The sequence below is a fragment of the Melospiza georgiana genome, chromosome 5, assembly GCF_028018845.1.
Source record: "Melospiza georgiana isolate bMelGeo1 chromosome 5, bMelGeo1.pri, whole genome shotgun sequence".
NCBI lineage: Eukaryota > Metazoa > Chordata > Aves > Passeriformes > Passerellidae > Melospiza > Melospiza georgiana.
In genome coordinates this window covers 30,875,520-30,895,749 of record NC_080434.1, presented here as the reverse complement: position 1 = coordinate 30,895,749, position 20,230 = coordinate 30,875,520, and the positions used below count along the sequence as shown (strand labels likewise).

The 20,230-nt window shown below is 39.3% G+C and overlaps 1 protein-coding gene across 8 annotated transcripts in view; it reads left to right on the top strand.

Moving 5' to 3' along the window:
• WDFY3 (WD repeat and FYVE domain containing 3) overlaps nucleotides 1-20,230 on the top strand; it is a 151,576-nt gene that overhangs the window by 44,540 nt on the left and 86,806 nt on the right. For all 8 annotated transcript variants that reach the window (XM_058025323.1, XM_058025321.1, XM_058025320.1 and 5 more), the window contains 2 exons: nucleotides 6,234-6,444; nucleotides 12,988-13,111. In XM_058025323.1, the coding sequence (XP_057881306.1) occupies nucleotides 6,265-6,444; nucleotides 12,988-13,111 (304 nt within the window). In that variant the 5' untranslated portion in view covers nucleotides 6,234-6,264. The remainder of the gene's footprint in view (nucleotides 1-6,233; nucleotides 6,445-12,987; nucleotides 13,112-20,230) is intronic.

Here is a 20,230-nt window from a genome sequence, read left to right as displayed (position 1 = left end):
TAGATACAAGCTTTACATGGTAACTCAGGAAAAAAATAGCCTATTTGCAGAAGTCAAAAGCAGTGCTTTATTTTCTTATTTGGAAAAAATGAAGTGCAAAAAGTTGATAGAACTAAAGGTCATTTTCATTTAAGTTATCAGTAAGTAAGAAAATGTGCATTATTAGTCTTTAGCAAGACCACTCTCCTCCATCCCAGCAGCATAGGTCAAAAGTATCACTGTTATTTAATTGTTGTCCTTTTACACTGAATATAAAACATTAACCTTCAAGAGGGTACAAACCACAGGAAATCTACTCTATCAGCACTTGCTATTATGTGTCATTATCATGAATAATTTGTGGGAAATCGAAGAAGACTGATAGTCCATGTTTTATAGCTTTATCTTTCTCAATAAACAGTTACTAAAGTTCTTCATATTTGTTGAAGCATTGGGAATTTTTGTTTTTGCAGAGATTTCAAGGCATTAAGGTCAGATTGAGTATAAGAATAGCATTTCTAATATTGCAAATAACAGAGAAATTTTATCTTTAGCTGTCATCTGACTGGAGTTCAGAGAACAGGAAAAACATGTCCTGAATAAGGATAGCAAGGCTTTTTTGTTTATTTCTTAGAGGTATTAAAGCAAAAAATAGCTGCATTGAGTTCTCAGATTTGGATACTACCCTGTGAACTGAGCCACTTCTGTAAACAGCTCTTCAACCTATGGAAACAGACCAGTATTAGTTCTTTTTTCATCTAAAAAAGCCAAGATTGTTTTTAGGTGGTAACATAAAGTTGCTCAAGAAATTTTGAATTTTTTCAATGCAAAGGAGGGAAAAAGCCAAACCATACACACAAAAGTCATGACTTTGAAATAATAGTGTGACTTTGCAAATCCTTGCCTGCACACCTTCCTTAACTTCCTTAATGATACTTAGCAATATTTAAAAGGTGGAGTGGGAGTTGGTGGTGTTTTCATGTTGGGGAGGTTTCTTAATGAAATAGTTCCTGTTTCAGCCAGATGACTGGATACTTAACTGGAAATCATAGTATGGGAATAAGCACTTTTATTACTGGGGCAGAATATGAGATTTACTTCAGGCTGTCTTCTACCAGGCAACATTCCCCAAAGGCATGCGTGCCAGTTCAGTCTGTCAGGGAAAGCTCATGGCATCCTTTTCAGCAACACAGCTTGCTTGTGCATGATTTTCTTTGTGTGCGAGTAGTTGTTTTGTGTTTGGTGGCAGGGCTGGTGGGGGGGAAGGGAATGGGAGGAAGTAGTTGTGTTCCTCGCTTCCCCTCCTACTGATGTTTTTGTCTACAAAGAGAATTTTTTATTCCTGCTCAGTTCTGAGCAAAAATGGATGTGTATCTAGCCAGTAACAGCTCTTTATTGTTCCCTCTGAGGGCCAGACAATGTCCTTTTGAATAGTGCATATTGATGATCATCCTCAGAATGTTTAGTACTCACTGCATGGGTAGGGAACCTGAAATTCAGGGAAGAAGTAACAGACCTAGTGGGGAGGGAACTAGCAGGTGTGGAATTTACTGATCCTGATGGACTTCTGAGATTGATTATAGGAAGAAGACTTAAATTTCATTTTCCTGAGATAGCTGGGGTGGAAGCGTGTACTAGTGTCCCATTATAATCTGCAAAGAGAGAAGTTGATTCCTGTTTCGCTGCTAAGTTGCTGATGTAATAACAATATAGTGCCTGGAGAAACAGGCACTTGTGACTGTAATTACTAAGCAGTTAATTACCTAGCTGCTTATTTAAATAACATCCTTTTGGAGCTAGATGCAGAGCTTGGATTTATAATAGCTGTTGTGAAAATGAGTGTGTCTCATGCAGCTTCTGTCTACTTTTTTTTCTTCACAAATGTTTTGATAGCTGTAGTAGTATTACCCTCACATTATCATACCCTAACTCGTGCTAATGATTATGTGTGTGTGTTGTGTTTTTCTTGTAGTGTCTGTCTTTGAGCTTTGTAAGTTGTTGTTATTTTCTGTAATGTAATTTCTGATTCTCTTTTTCAACAGCTTCCACTAACAATAGAAAACACTTTAAAATATTTTGAAGGGTAGAAATTAGCTCTTACACTAACTCCTGTGAAACTTCTGGAGAATCTCATGGGTTCATCTTGTGAGATTCCCATATAAATTTAACAGGAAAGTTAAGAACCTTGGTGAATGGCTTTATATTAGAGCTGCTCAAATGGGTCAGCCTTGCTTATGCTCATGGGGAAATGTGCAGCCATCTGACAGCCTGTGGAAAAAAACAAAGGGCAGTTTTTAAAGTGAGGATGCTTATGCTATGCTTTCACTGCTTGCTTCATTTTTCCTCACATAGAGATTCTTCTGCTTCTACCACTAAGAGAAAACTGTAATGTGTATTACAAGAGCAGTAGTTTTATTGTACATGTTTGTAATCTACTCATCAAGTGTTTTATTTTAGTCTTGGTCCATACAGAACATGATACTCTGCAACTGCCATTAATTCACATTTTTAGCTCTTGTAGCTAAAATGGGTACAATAGGCTGAAATGCTTCAACCCTCCTGATAAACTACATGCCTGTCGCGGTGGGTTGCGTCATAGAACTTCCACTTGCTTAGTTTGCCTTTTCAGGATAACTTCTTCCTCAGTTTAAAAAAGCCAAACACCCAACAGCTGGAATGTCCAACTTACAGGTTCCCTATGAGGAGTGTGCCTGCTTGGACCTGCTGGGGGAAGAAACTCATCGGGGCTATGTAGTAAAGAATGTGGGGCAGCAGTGGGATGTACGTGCCAGAAGAGGCTCCTGTGCTGAGAACAGGTTTCTGTCCTTGCCACTTCCACAAAACTCTTGAGGTTTTTGGAGCTGCCCTCTAATTGCACCTGAGTGTACTGGGTGTTTAGCTCTGAGATCACAAGCTGAGAGGAGAAGGATATCGCTTGTTGTCTCTAATGGACACAACGCAAGCAAGCAGAAAGATCGAAGCATTGCAAGAGTGAAGGATTAGCTGCTCTCCAAAGCATCTTCAAATAGACACCATATTATTAGACATGATCAGTTTTAGCATAGGAGAAGATGTGTGTTCGTTGTATGGATATTGAGGCTGTTGCAGTGCCTGTGCTGTGGGGCATATCTGTGAAAGGAAGTTGTGATGCGTTCTGATCCCTGAGGAAATGCACTGCTGGGTGTGCAGAGCAGCCTTTCAGTCCAGGTTGTAGGAACCAAGGTGTAGCATCATGCTCAGAGGGATGAAGTAACAAAATACCAACCAGCTGCTCACTAAGCATCTGTTGAGAGAGGCAGGAGGCTCACTGGGGACTGTAGGAAGTGAGTGTACAGTTTAAGACTCTACTGTAATGCATGTGCAGAGCCAGGCCAAATTCAAGCTCTACAATCATTTACAAGACTGGTGTTCCCTAACTTTTGAGTTTGCTTGTCTTAATTACTGTGCAGGGTGCTTGATTGTCATGTGCTATAAACAAGCAGTTGTGAGCAGGTGAAGTGGCTGTTTTACTGAAAATACTGCAATCTTTTCATTTTTGACATTAAAGGATCTGCCAGGTCTTAATGCTGAATTCAAGTCTCATGTGATGGTTGCAGCTGACTGAGGATTGTGAAGATACTTTCACTTAGAATAGGAACACACTTTTTTCTAGATACTTTTTGCTTATAGTAAAAAGTTTAGATATACTGCTTTCTCTTCTGCAGGCCTAATTCTAAACAAAGAAAAGATCAGTCAAAATATTTGTACAGGACAAATAACAATACAACACTGTTCTTTCTCTGTTCTCTTTCACATGTCTAAGATTTGGGCCTAATGCTGGAGATCCCAGAGCTGACAGCTCTCTTCCCATAGATAATCTGTGCTGTGATAATCAGAGAAAATATCACTGGATTTGGACAGGCAGAAATAAATCACAGAAATTCTTTCAGCTTCTATGTACAATATATTTCAGATTACGTTGCTTGGAGCCCACACTAGCATTTTTTCTAATAAGAGAGAAACACAGTAGGAGTTTCTCTAAACTCTGGAATAATTCCAGATGTAGTATCTGCTTTGGAATTTGGTTACTTCTGGGAAAAAAAAAAAAAGAGGTATTTAATTGGGATGACATCATCTTCCCTCCCCTCTCCTCCTCTCCCCTCCTTGTGGTGGGGAATAGATGGGAGGGACCATGATTGTGTTGAGAAAGTGAAGACTATTGTAATTGTTCTCTTTGTTGTCATCCCTTGGAGTTAACTGCCACGGTGGAGTTAAATAGACCAAAGCTGCAAATGCCATTCCAGTAGGGTCCTTTACACTGGGAAAATAGTGTGTAACATTTCTTTGGACTTCTCTGACTATACAAAACTTGTCAGATCTATAATTACAAGTGTGTGGCTGAACCAGTGTAAATTTCTGGTTTAGGTGAGTGCTTAGGCTGAATAAAGCAGTAGAATTTAAAAGAAAAATTGGCCGCATGAGCAAAGTCCACAGCAGTCATGAATTTGATGACAATATGAATTTTGGGTGGGTGTGTAAGTTCTCAGCATTTTGTGAATCATAAAAAGAAATTTAAAATATGGTCTTTAAAAGATTTTATTAAAAATAAGATGCAGACTTTTTTCCTGCTGCTTAGGCAGTGAAGGTTTGGGTCTTTGAGCTCAGGTGTGGTATTCTGCTATTTAACCTGTTACAGCAAGAGAAGCATCCTCAAACTGAGGAGTTTTGGAAAAGCTATGGGTTTCTGGAGGAAACTGTGTTTTGTTTTTAGCTGCATGATTAATACTGATTTGAAGTGTTACCTGTGTTATTTCTTAGGGATGACATACTAAAAGACAACACTCATTTCTATCTAATTTTTCCCCAGTTGTGAAAAGCCAGTGCACATTTCTGGCATGGACTTACAGTTGCTGGCTTGTAACTTAGATTAGCTTTTTTGCTGACTTCTCATTTCATGAATTACAAAAATGATGGTACTAAAATGTTCATTAGCTTTAGTTCCTAATGTTTTACTATGTTTTAGTAAAATACTCTATGAATACATTTTATGAACATGTTCCAGAGAGGTATCTTTTTCTTGTGTTAGAGAGAGAAGATTTTTCTTTTATTAATGTTTCTTATTGGTAGTTAATTGCCTTCACTTTTACAAGCATATCTCCAGTTTGTTATTGATGTTGTTTTCCTGGCTTTAGCATCCAGCTGCAGTCTTTCATCACAACTTAATCTTTGGGTTGGAGTTCTCCAGTAGTGTCTACTTTCTCTTTGTTACTCTAATTACAGCACCTTTGGAATCACCACTTCTCCTTTTATTAATTGACCCTTCGTGGTAACCTCTCTTTTTGACAATTTAAATAATTAAGTTCTTTAAGTTTCTCACTGCAAGGCATTTTCTACTCTTGAATAATTTTTACAGCTGTTACTGACCTTTGGTTTTTCAGCTACATTTAAGCAGTGAGATGTAGGCATGGCAATTCTGTGGAGTATTTAATTGTTGGTGGTCTTTATAAATGGAGCAGAAACTGTTTTCCATGTATTCCCCTTACTCCTTCCCTAACATGACTCTGGTTGTGAGATTAGTCCCTTTTACTGCAGTGGTTACATCTGCTTAGGGATTGATGACATCTGTTTAGGGATTGGTTACTTCTGTTTAGGGATTTGTGTGTTCTGGCCCTCACACCTCTCATACCAGTTCCTGCCTGATAGACTTCAGTCACACAGCTGGAACACTTGGTCCATGTTGTTTTGAAGACTCAGGTGTTATTCTGCAGAATCAGTACCTGAGGGGTGAGATGAACAATAACTCCACTGGGTAGCTTTGTCTCTTGCCACAGGAAAGTCAGGAAAAAAAAATCTGTTTGTCTCTGTGTGATAAAGCTGATGTCTGAGAGAGTTGGAAGGTCTTGTGTGATTAGATTTTAAAGTACTGTTTTTATTCCAGAATTAATTTGAGACTATTTTGCATTATGTAGATAACACTGTTGTAAATGCTGTGGGATGTGCACCAAAGGATCATAAAACTCATCCAATAAAAAATACCAAAGCATTTTGCAGTGTTTAAAACCTGGCCAGCCATGCTTTCTGCTGGAGAATATGGGATGTTTTGCCTTTCCAAGTTGTTGGCCTTAAATTCTCCTAATCAATGCCTGGCATATAAAATTAGCTGATGCTCTTAACTCCAGTGTGGTACTTACTGTGAGGGAGGGTGCTACGTAGGCTTTGGTGGAGTAATGCCTCAGTCTCCTGTATTCAGCAGGTTCCTTTTCCTTCCTGAGCAGGATACGAGGGAGCTTCCAGAAGTCAGCCAAGATGAATATGGTGAAGAGGATCATGGGCCGGCCCCGGCAGGAGGAGTGCAGCCCCCAGGACAACGCGCTGGGCCTGATGCATCTGCGGCGCCTCTTCACAGAGCTCTGTCATCCTCCACGGCACATGACACAGAAAGAGCAGGAAGAAAAACTCTACATGATGTTACCTGTGTTCAACAGGGTAAGCCAGGCAATTTGCAGCAAGTGTTGTCTTTATTTGAATTGTTTGCTCATATTTTGTATTCCCAAGACCTTTTGGTTCTAGCACAACAGATTTTCTCCCATTGGCATCCTTTCAATTTTCTCCTTATCCTCACAGGGTTTTGTGTTAGGGGATGAACTTACCTTTGGAGATTTCCTTTTCTTATCACCTTTTCTCAAGTGCAATCCACAGATGCATGTAGCCTCACAGCTTTTCTGCAGTAGAATCAGTCATCTGATTTCCAACCTAAACTTCACAAGCAAGTTTATACCCACTTTTTTTGTGTGACAGCACTGTCCTTGAGTCTAAATAGCTCTTCTCCCTTCTTTGCATTTATTGCACTGATGCATATTTAGAGATAGCAATCATAATATGTCCTGTCAACTTGGTTTTTCTAGGCTACATGAGCTGAACAATTTTTATTTCTCATGTGTTCTTATCACCCTTATAGGCCATTTTCTATGTATTGAGTCTGAATCTCCCTTCATGGACAAGGGAGATTTTGAACAAGCAATCTGTAGGGAATGTATAATGGCCACTTTTACTGTGGCATTCATATTTCACTACTCTCTTGTACTTAGGCACTGAGGTTTTATTTTGAAGCAGAACTGTGGCAACTGTCACTGGAATTAATAGGAAGTAAATCCTCCTGATGTCTTATATCAGTCAGTTAACCCACCAGGTTATTGCAAATAATGATTTTGATGGTAGTTTTAGGGTCATGAAAGACCAGACATATCTAGCTTTCTGGTTTTTTCCCCACTGTGTGCTCTTACTCTTTACTTATTGGGTGATAGATTTGTCCTTGTATATGCTAGCTCAGAGAACTGGAATAATCCAAAAACTAAAAGGATGTTTTGTTGAAGGTATGGCTTATGAAGGTGTTAGACATGGAGCTGCTTGCATGCTTGTGCTGGTTTTGCTGGGATAGAGTTAATTTTCTTTATAGTAGCTTGTATGGGCTGTGTTTTGGATTTGTGCTGGAAATAATGCTGACAGTATGGGGATGCTTTAGTTGTTGCTGAGTGGTGCTTTCTCAGAGGCAAGGCCTGTCTGCTCCTCACCCCACTCCACCAGTGCAGAGGCTGGGAGTGCCAATGGAACTGGGAGAAGACTCAGTGACCCCAGCTGACCCAGTGGATATCCCCCACATACGGTGTCAGGCTGAGCATAAAGCAGGGGCAAGATGAGAGGGAGGTGGAGGGGGTGTTCAAGTGATTTGTCTTTCCAAGCCACTGTTACCTGTGATGGGGCCGTGCTGTCCTGGAGAATGCTGGGCACACTTGCCCATGGAAAGCGGTGAATGAATTCCTTGTTTTGCTTTGCTTGCTTGTATGGCTTTTGCTTTCCCTATTAAACTGTATTTATCTCAACTCATGAGTTTTCTACTTTCTACCTTGCTGTTTCTCTGCCCTGTTCCACCTGAGAGCAATGGGCCGGTGTAGTGCTTAGCTGCCAGTTGAGGTTAAACTACAGCAATGCTGTATAGAAAAATTAATCCTAGTCAAGACACAGTGTTACTGGGATTTTCAGTCTACTAGGTAGTGTGCTTTTGTGGATGGATTGCTTGAATGCCCTAGGTCTTATTTCTACTGGTAACCTGTTGTGTGAGTTTGGGAGAAGTAAGCTCATTTTATATGCCTCCTCTTTAATTTATCTTAGATTATATGCCTTTTAGTTATGGACTTTTTTGATTTGTTTTTACAAATAAGCACAATAGAGTCTTAATCTTGCCTTGAGCCCGTGAAGGTTATTTTGATGCAGGTATGCTTAGAAATCTCCCTCTGGTGGTTACATGAGGCTGATGCTTCTGGAAAATAGAATGCCCCTACTTGAGCTTCTTCAGCACTTAACTCTGATGTGCAGGTGGAGAAGAATTTTTCTTAGCCTTTGTGGTAACTACTGGCAGAAGCATTATAGCTATAGAAATTGCAGAGGTGATATTACTGGGTTTAAGTATCAATGCATGTATAGCAGTCTAAGGAAAGACTTTGATTAGACTTATAAGGTGAAAAAAAAATCCAAGTTTTAATTTCTCCATTGTTTCTACGTTTTCTCCTTTTTGTTTTCTTTCTTAATACACATCCCCCCCATCCCTTTACACCACTTGCTGGCTTTGTCCTAATTCTCAGCTCCTCCTCTGCACTCTGCTGAAACCCAGTTGAAGCTCCTTCATGTCTCTGCACCATATGTTCTAACTGTCCTTCATTCAGCTCGTGCTGAAGCATTCTGAAAACCAAATCAGTAGCCTCAAGTTTTCTTCTAACTTTGTGAAAATCAGCTCTTGTCAAAGTAATCTCAGGTACCATTTATATTCTTGAACAGATTGTTGGTTTCTGTGATTTCTATTTGTATAAATGTGTCTTGGCTACTCTTTTCTTCAGTTTTCCTCTTTTTTGTAGTGGCTTTTCCTTCCCCAGGTTCCCCATGTCTCTATTCTTTTGCAGAATCTATCTAGTTTTGTTTATGGGCTCTTTTCTGTGAGTCCTAGAGACTCTTTTGTACCCTTTTTTACTGAAGTGAACTTGGTGTTGAAGGCATATTCTTACATGTTTACCAAATGTTTTGTTTTTCAGTCCTACTTCTGGCTGTTTTCTTCCTCTTTCCTCATTTTTCTCCCCTTCAGTTTCCTTGTTTAGTTTTAACGTTGCTGTCCTCAAGCTCTACCTTCTTTGAACTTGTGAGCTTCTTGGAGCTGTCCTTTGTGCCACAAATACAGGGTCTTGCCAGATGTTGTCACTTTAGTTTTCAGTCTCTAAAATCTGGATCATAGCTTGGTATATTGAGGAAAGCAGGTGTTGTTTCTGCTCTTTCACTTCCTTTCTTGCAGACCTTGATAACTATTATCGGTCATTGATGAACTGGGATAGTGTAACCCAAACAAAACCGGTTTTTCCTGATCAGTCAGATCTTATCCTGTCTCTGTTACAGAGTTTTTTTTTCCTTTCATTTCATGTAAAGGCATTCTTTTCCTGTATTCAAGAGGCTGAGCAGTTGTGATGCCATCTATTTCTACTTTTGCAGTTTACCTCTTTAGATTCCTGTTTAATGCCACCTTCTTCTTTTGATGTTCACATACAGAGTCTGCTGTGGCTTCCTCTATTTAGTTTTATGTCTTCTGGAGTGTCAACTCTTGATGGTACAGATTGTTTTGGAACAATCCTGCAAGCTTAGTAATGCTGCAGGTCACAGCAAGACAAATTGTGATTGGAATAAAAAATAGTACAAGAAAAAAAATACCATTTTCCAAAGAGTCTTGGAAGAGATTTTCAGTGGCAGATAGGGTGAATCTTGGTTCACTCTAAAATTCTGACACAACTTTTCTCTGAGAAGGGACCTTTTGCTGTCAGGAAACATTAAAACATTATTAGAAGTTCCTTTCTAAAATTTTTCTTGTTTCTCAAACTTAATCCTTAGCTGCTGAAGTTCAAGTGATCAGTTAATAGCTTTGTTCAAATTCAGACACTGAATCCATCCATCAGTTACTTTCCATGGTTATCTTTATTCTGTCGAAGGCTTTGCAGTGTGATAGAGTCCTTTTCCTGTTACTACCTTCAGCAAAGATTATGATTATAAAAGCATTTTCTGTTACAAGATTGGGATGGTTATGTTAGGAGGAGAAACTCAAACAAATTGTGAAGCTCAGATCAAAACTTCTGTCATGCCTTTATGTGTAGTCCAGAATGTCTCCTATACCAGAGTGGTGAGCTGTTGGAAGTGGGAGCTGCATGTGTTTGGCTGCAATCTGTGTGTGTGTGCACACAAAATGCAGTAAGGAGTCCTGGGAGAAGCATAATTTTTGCTGACTGCAGAGATCTAGAGTGAAGACGGTAACTCTGCTTCCCAGAGGTATCCAAGTGGCCAGCAGCTGGCAGCCAGTTAAATAACTGGGGTATCCAGGAGCTCTTGAGACTTTCTTGCTTAGCCATCAGGTTGAGTTTTTTCCTTTCATCAGAGGTATCTCAAGTTTTGTGGGAAATGCAGCTTCATTTCCTTTTCACTTTTTTATTTTGAGTATTATTAATGAGTAAATTCAGCAGAGCTAAAGCATTCTTAAGTTTGGTTTATAGACAGAACATGTCTCAAATCTGCGTGGATAAAACCATCTTGCTAGTTCTGGTAACAAGTGGGTTTACAGACCACTTCTTTTTCTTCATTGTTCAGGGAGGCTTATGAAATGATGAATCACATCATTTATATAGATCATTATTATAATGAAAAGCTAAATTGGTGCATAATTAAGAAAAGATTGGCCCTGTGGAAGAGTACTCAAAAGGCTCCTTTCAGAGTTCAGTGAGTTTGTGGAAGCACTGCTCTACCAACAATGGTGGTAATGCTTGTGCAGTATGTGAAAAAAGTGGATAGAATGATGAAGAGCCTGGTTTTGAATAAGTGTTTCATTACCTTGAAAGAGCCTTGCTTTTCCATATTAAAAAGATAATTTACTGCTAAAATGTGTAACATCCTGTCTTGGTTTTTACTACCACTTTTAGTCTAAGGGTATATAAATATCCAGGGGAGATGCTTATTCTACATAGTGCAAACTTGGTTATGGGGCATCTAATTAAAATCCACTTGACCTCAGTTAGCCTTTTACAATAACTTTGAGTTCTCTGCATTTCCTGGTAACTACTGACAAATCTGAGCAAGCTCAGGACAGGTAACAGGGTCAATAGTTTTTCCTCTTCACTTGTTCTGGGTGACAGAGCTTTAAACAATTTGTGACGACAAGATGCATTCTGGTCTAGATAATCTTGCTTAAGTTATGTGAGCAGCAAACCTCAAGGCCCTCTTCCCTTCTTACAGCTTTGTGGAAGTTAGGGGCTCTTGGATGAGTTGGGAGCTGATACAGACAACTGCAAAAGGAGGTCTTGTGAAATATTTAGGGAAACTTGGATTGTCTGTACTAGGCGTGTTGTGTTGTCTGTAATTCAAATGAGGGGTATTTTTCTTGGTGTGCAGAAAACAGTTGTCTGCCTGTAATGTCTGGTCTCCCATTTGCTTGCTTTAATGATAATGGTGGTTGATCTTTCCAGTATGAGAAGTACTTATGCCTTTGGTGAAAATTACTTGTATTTTGAGGAAGCTGAGTGTTCCATTTCAATGTTGTATTTCTGGCTTCATTTCATCATGACTTTGCAGTGCAAGTAGACAGGAGAAATATTTTTGGCTGTTTTGTGATGTGCTGGAGCAGCTGATACTAAGGGAGGTAAGAAGTCAAACTTTGACAAAGGTTATTCTTTCCTTCTGCCTTTTGAGTTATCTTCAGTGACTTGGGGGTTCCAAGGTTAGCTGCACCACAATTACCATGCATCCTTGCTGGCTGTAATAATGGATTTCACTGGATGTCCCTGGACTTGAGAATGACCTCAGCCAAGTATGTCAGCAGTTTAGCTGTAATAGGATAACGGGGTCACCCAGAGAAAGGAGACAGGGGTGAAGCAGCTGTTGAGTCCAAATCAGCTGTACTGTTGTAGAACACATCCTCCTTCTGGGAGGCCAGTGTAACCTGTTGAACTTAGGTTTTGCTAGAAAAATACTCTCATCTTTTATGCTCATCAGGGACACTACTGAAGGTTGCATAAATATCTATAAGGGAAAAAGATTTAAACAAGCAGAGACTGTTCAGGTGTTGAGCAGGCCATTCTGTTTCTTCAGCACTAACACAAGTGATGATACCATAATTGGGATTGCATGCTTTGTTTGATAATGAATATCGTGGGTTTATTGTGACCATTTTAGTGCAAGTTATGCGTAGGAAATGTGGATAAAGACTCCATTTTTTGTGCAGTCTTGAATGAAGAGTAAATTACTGCAGCAAGTAGCTAATCCATTTTGAGATTGTGTTCCGCAGCTTAGTGTAATACCACAGAGTTAACACATTTTTCCCTGTTGTATGTGATCTAATACATTATTTAATAACAAAATCAATGCTTAATAATGAAGAATAAGTTACTAGAATTAAGTGACAATTTATAAAAAAAAAGCCTGCTGTTTTGTTCAGGGAGATCTCAAAAGAGGAGAGTAAGTCAGGATATCAGCAACATGGGAGACTTCCTGGTATTGTCAGTTTATTGATGAAGGACATAACAAGGCAGTTCTAATTCTTAGTCCTTTTAAAAGACTTTACACGTGTCATTATATTTAGTAGATAGTAAAGAAGTAGTAGGCAGTAAAGGAGTTTATCTTAAAAACAGAAGTCCTGTTGGAGAATTTGGTCTGGTACCTGTTCTTTACCTCATTAAGTGCAATCTCAGTCTTTTGGGGATCTGCAGGGTTTTCATCTTGCAAGAAAACTTACAACTCTCTTTTCCCCTCCATTCATGAGATTTTACCTCCCTGAATGAGGTCTGAATTCCAACCCTGACATATCTTACATGCACTCTGCAAACCAGTGCAGTGATGAATGCTGCAGCATGTAAAGAAAAATTTGTAATCTTCATAGGAATACTTCTTCGCAAAAGAACATTGTAGTGATCCTTGTAAATTGAATTATTTTAATGCATTTTTCTCTTGGTTTAGGTGTTTGGAAATGCTCCTCCAAGTACAATGACAGAGAAATTTTCTGACCTCCTGCAGTTTACTACTCAAGTGTCACGATTGATGGTGACTGAAATTCGACGGAGAGCATCAAATAAGTCCACAGGTATTGCATGGGGCACAAGGGTGGCTTTTTCCGTATCTGTGCATTGTGATTTTCAGATCAGTCAGAACACTAAGAGCTGCCATTCACAGCAGATGTGCAGGCGCAGAAACTGAGTTTTTAGCAATGAAAATGTGTTGTTTTTTGTTCCTTTGTACTGAGGGAGGGAGGAGGAAGAGGTTAGAGGTTTCCTCCCTGGATTACAGAGAAAGCTGAGTTCCACAAAATTTCAACAGATGCGACAGAGAGGTGTGAACTGAGTTGCATGACCTACTAGGAGAAGGAGGCCAAGAACATGCATGTGAACAGCTGCTGTTTCTTGCCTGAGGTGCCTGTTGGTGGTGTGTTTTGTCACTTGGATATGTTAACATTCTAAAACTATGCATCTTAAATTAGCTGCTGGCCAGGAAGCTAATAAGATGTGAAAGTACAGAAAATCCCACATTCAGACCAACAATGCCAGCCCTAGAAAACTGTCAGTGGACTCCTCTGATTGTTAAATGTCAGGGTGAGATTTAGTTCTGTTGACCTCTGAATGTATCAGAACCTGATGTTGTATTGGCAGTTGCATAACTGAGGACTGTGCACCTAGAGGGCAGTTTCATTAGCTTTCCTTTAGTCTTCCTTTTCTGAAGAGGAGTGCTTCCAAGAAGTATCAAGTCTTTGCCTACTAGATAATTTAAGATCTGTGCTGTGTTCTCAGTTTGGATTTGGTGGCAAATGAGGACTGGAAAAGGCTCTGAAAATTATTGCACAGGAAGTCAGGAGTCACAAACTATGCCAATTACAATATATTTCCATTTTAAGTGGAGTGACTAACAGTGAAGCAGTGAAACATTCCAGATGGCTAAACAGATATCATAGACCAAACCTGTTCTCTATGGGTAAACAGGCGCAAAATGTCTTTTTCTTTGAGTATTAGGGGGAAATAAAAGTGTCCAACAGCCGTGCTGGCAGAATGGAGGTGTTTGCTTGACCTTTTTTCCCTGGGAACATCTGTTATGCCTGCTAGTCAGTTGGATTCTGCAGGGAATAACAGTTTTTATGTTACTTCAGCCATATCTCTGCTTATTGCTCCGAGATAATCCAGTTCTTAAAACCTTGCAACTCAGAGTCAGATTGTTGTTGATGGTGGTGGTTTGGGATATTTTTCATGTTTTCCACCCCACTTGGAAACTTGACCACAATGACTAAAAGGACAGTTTGGTGCTCTTCTAAGCTTTAATGTAATGAATACCAATGTTTGTATTAAAACAGAAAGCAGTCATTTTTCCTCTGTTATCAGGATTGCTGTTACTCTGGTCAGTAAACCTTTTTTATACCTCAAGACCCATGGACATGATGGGTCCATGTTATGCAGTTAGATTGTGACTCTCTCAGTGGGACCAGTGAGTTGCAGTTTTCTCTCCAGAAATAACCAATAACATGCTGTTTAAACTCAGTTTGTAGACTTCTGTGTTAAAATTATTAGAGCTAGATACACACTCCCTGTGATGCTGAGTTTAAAAAAATAGAAATTATTGGCTTTTTAGAATATGTTTTATGTTAAAGACCTCATAGTGTGTCTGTGGATTGTGAAGATTCTTGCATAATTTTTTTTAGAACTTCCATTCTTTTTGTGTCTCAAAGACAAAGATATAACATGCCTTAATAGTTGCTGACAGATAATTATATCTCCTAACATGTTTTTAAAAGTAAAAAAACTTCAGTAGCAGCAACATGCAGGAAATGTCTCTGGTAATATACAAGTGCAAACTCCTGATGGTGTGAAGTGCTCCATGTAAGTCAACAAAATAGCTGAGCCTGTGTTAGAGACAAGCTTTCCATACAAGTAAACTTTTGATAGTTAATGGCAGGGAAGAAATTTTGCAAGAACTTGATTTCTATAAATGTGTTGGCAGTATTTTACAGTGGGGAATGTGGTATGGTTAAATCTTGCCTGTCAGTATGTTATGGTTGTTTGGGGTTTTGGGGGATTTTTTGTGGCTTGTTTTTTTGTTTCTTTTGTTGTTTTTTTTTCCTTTGCTTATTCTTTTTTTTTCCCCTACTCCATCTGATAATGGAACACAGGGCAATTATTTTCATCGGGCCTTTGAATATTTATGCTAATAGCTATGTGAGTAATGCTTGCCATGGTGGAGGCATATCTCAGTTATTCTTGGCAGGCTGTAGTAGTTTTCTCAGTATAGTGTTTTGTGATTCTGTAGTAACTGTGCCAGCACCCTGTCTTAAGTGGTCTCTGAACATTGCCATTGAAGCTGTGTGTTCAGCTACATTTTGACTGCTTTATTTCCCTGGTAGGGACAGTAAGAAAAATTAAGCAGTTACATCTGAGCTAAATTATCTTGCAGGTTTCAGTCTTTGCTGTACAATAGGGATGATTTTCTGGTGACAGCAGTAACTGTTTAGGAGGATTAGTGAATAGTTTCCCTTGCCATGGACTGTCTAGTCTGTGTGGAAGATGGTGGAGTCATGGGTGAGATAGCTCTATATACTTGAGATTTTTAGCTGCCACATTTGTCACAAATAAGTCCAATTTTGTGTCTGAATTGATCAAAAAGTTGTGGTAGTACTATGTAAAATATATGTTCAAACATCTATTTCTAATACAGTCTCAGTTCTGAGATTAACTTTTCTTTTGGGAGCAAGTGCATCTGGCTCAGAGCTGAAAAACACTTGTGAAAAAAGGGACAGGCACAGCTGAAACTTGGTAGAACCAATGTGGCTACTAATGACTACTTTGGCTGGAGAGAAAGCACACTTTCATTTAATGTGTTTTTCTAAAGACATACTCTGGGTGAAGTTGGTGGTTCTGTGATTTTGCAGATATTCCAACAGCGTGTCTTTAAACTAAAGTTGCTAGGGAAGGAATTTGAGAGTATTCTGAGTTGGAAGGGAGCCACAAGGATTGTCGAGTCCAGCTCTTAGGTCAGTGGCCCCTGTGTGAACTGTACCCACAGCCTGTACCCTTAACCTGGTGTTATTAACACCAAGCTCTAACCAACACCTCTCGTTCACTCTAAACAGCTTCTCATACTTCATCAGTTGAGGGTGTACAAACCTGTGATTTGGCGGTTATTGGTTATTATTTGTGGTAGTGATTATTCCATTTTTACTAAAATGGGTTTCTAACTCAGTACTCTCCATTGTCTGCATCTCGAGCACACCAAATGACATCCAGTCAGGGCCCATTATTTAATGCATTAACATTTATCCCAGGGAGATTCAGAATGATTCCCTAAGTGATGGGCAGTCCTGCTACCTGGAAAGCCATGCTGTAGACAGAATATGAGTAAGTGGTTACAAGGACAAGTGGAACTGAAGAAGGGTAGAAAACTGAACAGTGAGAAAGCAAAGTGGTACATCACAGGTCTGGAACTTTTTAGCCTCCTTTCAAAGACAGTTTCAAAAGTTTGTTTGGTTTTTTGGTGATGTTATTTGGATAGCTAGTGTACATCACTGCACCTTCTAAGGTCAGTTAAGCTGTGTCACTATTAATTTCAGTCAGTTTTTAATTTCATATTTACAACATTTTTTGTTGGTGTTTGTTAGTTGGTATTTACTATTGCATGCTATATTTATTTTTACTGTACTGCTAGGCTGTTCAGCTAATCCTTCCAACCTCCAGCACTTTCAGTTGTTGTTTATATTGTCTGGCCGTTGAGTGATTTTGTCTTTTTTAAAGGGTTATTTTTGGGGGGTAAGGAGGGGCCAGTTGGTTTGTTTTCAGTTTGAATTTTTTCCCCCCACCCTTCTTTTTAGTTTTTAGGGAGTTTTTTTCTTGGTTTGTTTGGTTTTGGGTTGGGTTTTTTGGCATTTTTATTTTTTTTAGTTTGTGGTTTTTTTTGGGGGGGGGTTTACCCCCAGTTTTTCTTTTCTTCTTAATTTCACAGCTTTGCTCAAACTGTTTCACCATTGAAAATCCTTTTAACCTCCTCAGGCATTTTTCTAGCAGATCTGCTGAAAGACTATCATTATCCCATCATCAAACCATTTTGGGAGATCAAGTTGATAAACATTCATCACCATTGCAGAAAACCACATCAGTGGTTGATATTTGGCCTCTGAGAATGCCTACCTTTATTCTTCTTAAAGATTCATTAATCTGCAAACTCTAATGGTTTTTTTGATTTTTTGTTTTGTTTTTTTTTTAGTTAATCTCTGTCACATCAGCAGAACTAATTTTATGTTTATCCTCAATCCACAGAAGTTAGTATAATTTGTTTAAGTGTATCTTGCATTTGGGTGAATTACAGATGATAATTGAAGGGATCTTCTACTAAGGTGCCTTTTATTTAGGCTCCTTAATGAAGTCTGAAGTTTTCCTGATAGGGAGGATCTTTGTCCATAAAAGAAGCACACTTAGGGGCTGCTTTCAGACTTTTTTGGGTATATTAACTTTTCTTCTGCTGAGAAGAGAGTGTTGGAAATCATTTTGCATGCTGGGATTGCACATTTTTTCATTGCATATATATGTTCTTCCTGTTCTGTGGGGGACTTTGCTTTACAAGGCAATTCTGGTTTGTGTTTATTGAAATTGCTGTAGAAGGGAAAGTGTCCTGTCAGCTACTATTCATTAAAAGCCAGTTCTGATCAACAACTCCTATATCTTATTACTTTTGGTCAACTTTCTGTTTGCTTTTGGTGCTTTCTACCACCCCTTATGCAAGGCAAGTGTAGTACAATATAGCGCCTTTCCAAGAGATCCTAGAAAGTGTTCTTTTATCATCTGCATTAGGGAGGCTAAAAGCTGGCACAGTTGGGTTGTTTTATCTTTGGATGAGCAGCCCTCCATTCCTGCATGCTGCAAAGGCATCAGCCACTTCATATCTGCCACGTGTGATGACAGCCCAACTCTGCTCCTGATGATGGAGGGCAGACTTTGTGCCATCACGTTTTTATTTGGGTTGATACTTCTCTCTTACTGTCTAGGCAGTTGGAATTATCTGTAACTTTAGATACCTGGCTCTGTCTGCAGGCATTTCCCAAAAGAAGAAGCAGAGACTTCTAGAAGGCTCCGTTAGAGAAGAGATCCCTGACTTCACCTTTACCACCTCTTGACACACCCATCCATACCTTTGACTGCACCTCCCCTCTCACTCTTGGCAGATGAACAGATTTTTTTTCACTAATATTCCCCTCCAGAATAATCTTTACAGAAGTCTGATTATGCTATTATATGCTGTTTATGGTTCTCCATCATCTAACTAAAAGCTTCTTGTACTAAATTTGCCCTTAGTGCTATTGCTATAGGCAACAGCATTGCTTGCAGTGCTTGTAGTGTGATTTTTGCTACCCATCTGAATGACTCTAAATCCACTGCTTGCTACCTTTTGGTTTTCTGAAGTCCAGGATGCAGTGCACTTCTTACGCATGAAAAAAATTCTGTTGTTTGATTCTACCAAGCCTCTATCCCATATATACTGAATCCATGCTGGAAAATCTGACTCCCGTGTTTTAACCATGTAACCACATAATCATGGTCCTACTCACATGTACATGCTTGCACCATTGTCTCAATAGGTATATTTACATCTTACTTTATAGGTTTTTCTCTTTGCCTTTTTGCTGTTTTTACTAATTAGCATATCCTGCTCCTGAACTGGCTTTCTTCTGCAGCAGAAGTTGAAGGGCCAGGGACATCTGAGTGGGGCACTTACAGGATGTTATATTAAATGATGTCTTGGGCTTTTCAAAAACAGGGGAAAGGTACAAGGAATAAATTAAGACTAGTGCTGATGATAGAAGTTAATCTTAAATGATAGCGCTATCAAATTTGCTCAGAGCAGATGACAAGAGAACGTGTTCCAGCACTTAAAATGCTGTCTGTGTTTTAGGTAGTTCTTAATTAAGAGTGACAGTTTTGAAACTGCTATTTATAGTGTTCAACTGCTATGCCAGGATGCCAGCAGCATGACAACTTTTTCAGAAGCATGCACTTAACCCCTGAGTTTCACTCTCAAAGATGACTGAACCAGCCCTTATTCCATAGGTGGCTTTGGAGACTGTGCCCAAAGGAGGCTGTGCATACCCAGTTTGGTGTGACAGTCTCTTGCAGGCAGAGACTGATTGCCCAGCTCTGTCTGTGGTGGAATAGGGAAGTATTAGGCCTACAAAATCACTCCTTATGCTGTGCTAGTGGGGCACTTGTAGCAGCAGTGCATGCTTTAGACATGCTTGGCTCTCAGAACTGAGAAAAACCAGCTTTTGTCAGGAATTCTGGCATTTTGCCTATGCCTTTAGTGTAGGGAATGCAACTGTGTCATGGCTGTTGTGCTTTCTAAGTTGGCCTGTTCATATACCCAACCATCTGACCAGTGCTTTGCACTGATAGTTTCAGGTCAGCATGCTGGGAAATTTCTACTTGTCCTTGTTTGTGAGAGTTTTATAAATTGCCTTACTTTTCACCTTACTTTAGCATCAGAATTGGAAAACCAGCAGTTTGTACAAAAGTTTGTTACGGGAAAAAATTCTGCCAGACAAAAACATGAGAGAGGAGCCATTGAACAAATGAACCAAATCTGCACAGCTTACAGTGTGATGCTTCAGAAAGTGATCTTCTCACTGTAATTGATACTACAAGTTTGATAAGTACTTGGCCATATGAAATGTGCTGCCTTTCAAATAAACTTCCCAGGTATGTGCTGGGAAATCTTAACAGCAGATGAAGCAACCAAGCCAATATTAAAATAGGATTTTTCTTCAGTTGCAGATTTATTCCTCCATTAGTAATTCCTTTGTAATTTCTTTTTTATGTGATATTATTCACCTTCCTTTTCTGCCCTAGTTGACACTAAAAGCACAGGAGATGATTTATACACAGTTATTAATGAAAAATGTTTTTAGATGTCTCTTAAAGGTAATGGGCAGGCATCACAACTGGCATTTTAGGCTTCTTACATAAGTGTGTATTCATGCAGCAGTGATATAGGGTTGCATTTTCTCTTGATTTATTTATTGAGGCTGATAACTTGTTTACTAGTTTGGGTATTTGTCTTTGACTCTGACTGATATGGAATAGCATCCAGAAGTGGTTCTCAATCATAAGAATTATCTGTAAGCTGTTACTGTCTTCATTTTCAAAAATGTGGGATGGGGATGTGGTAATTGCTGATCATACTC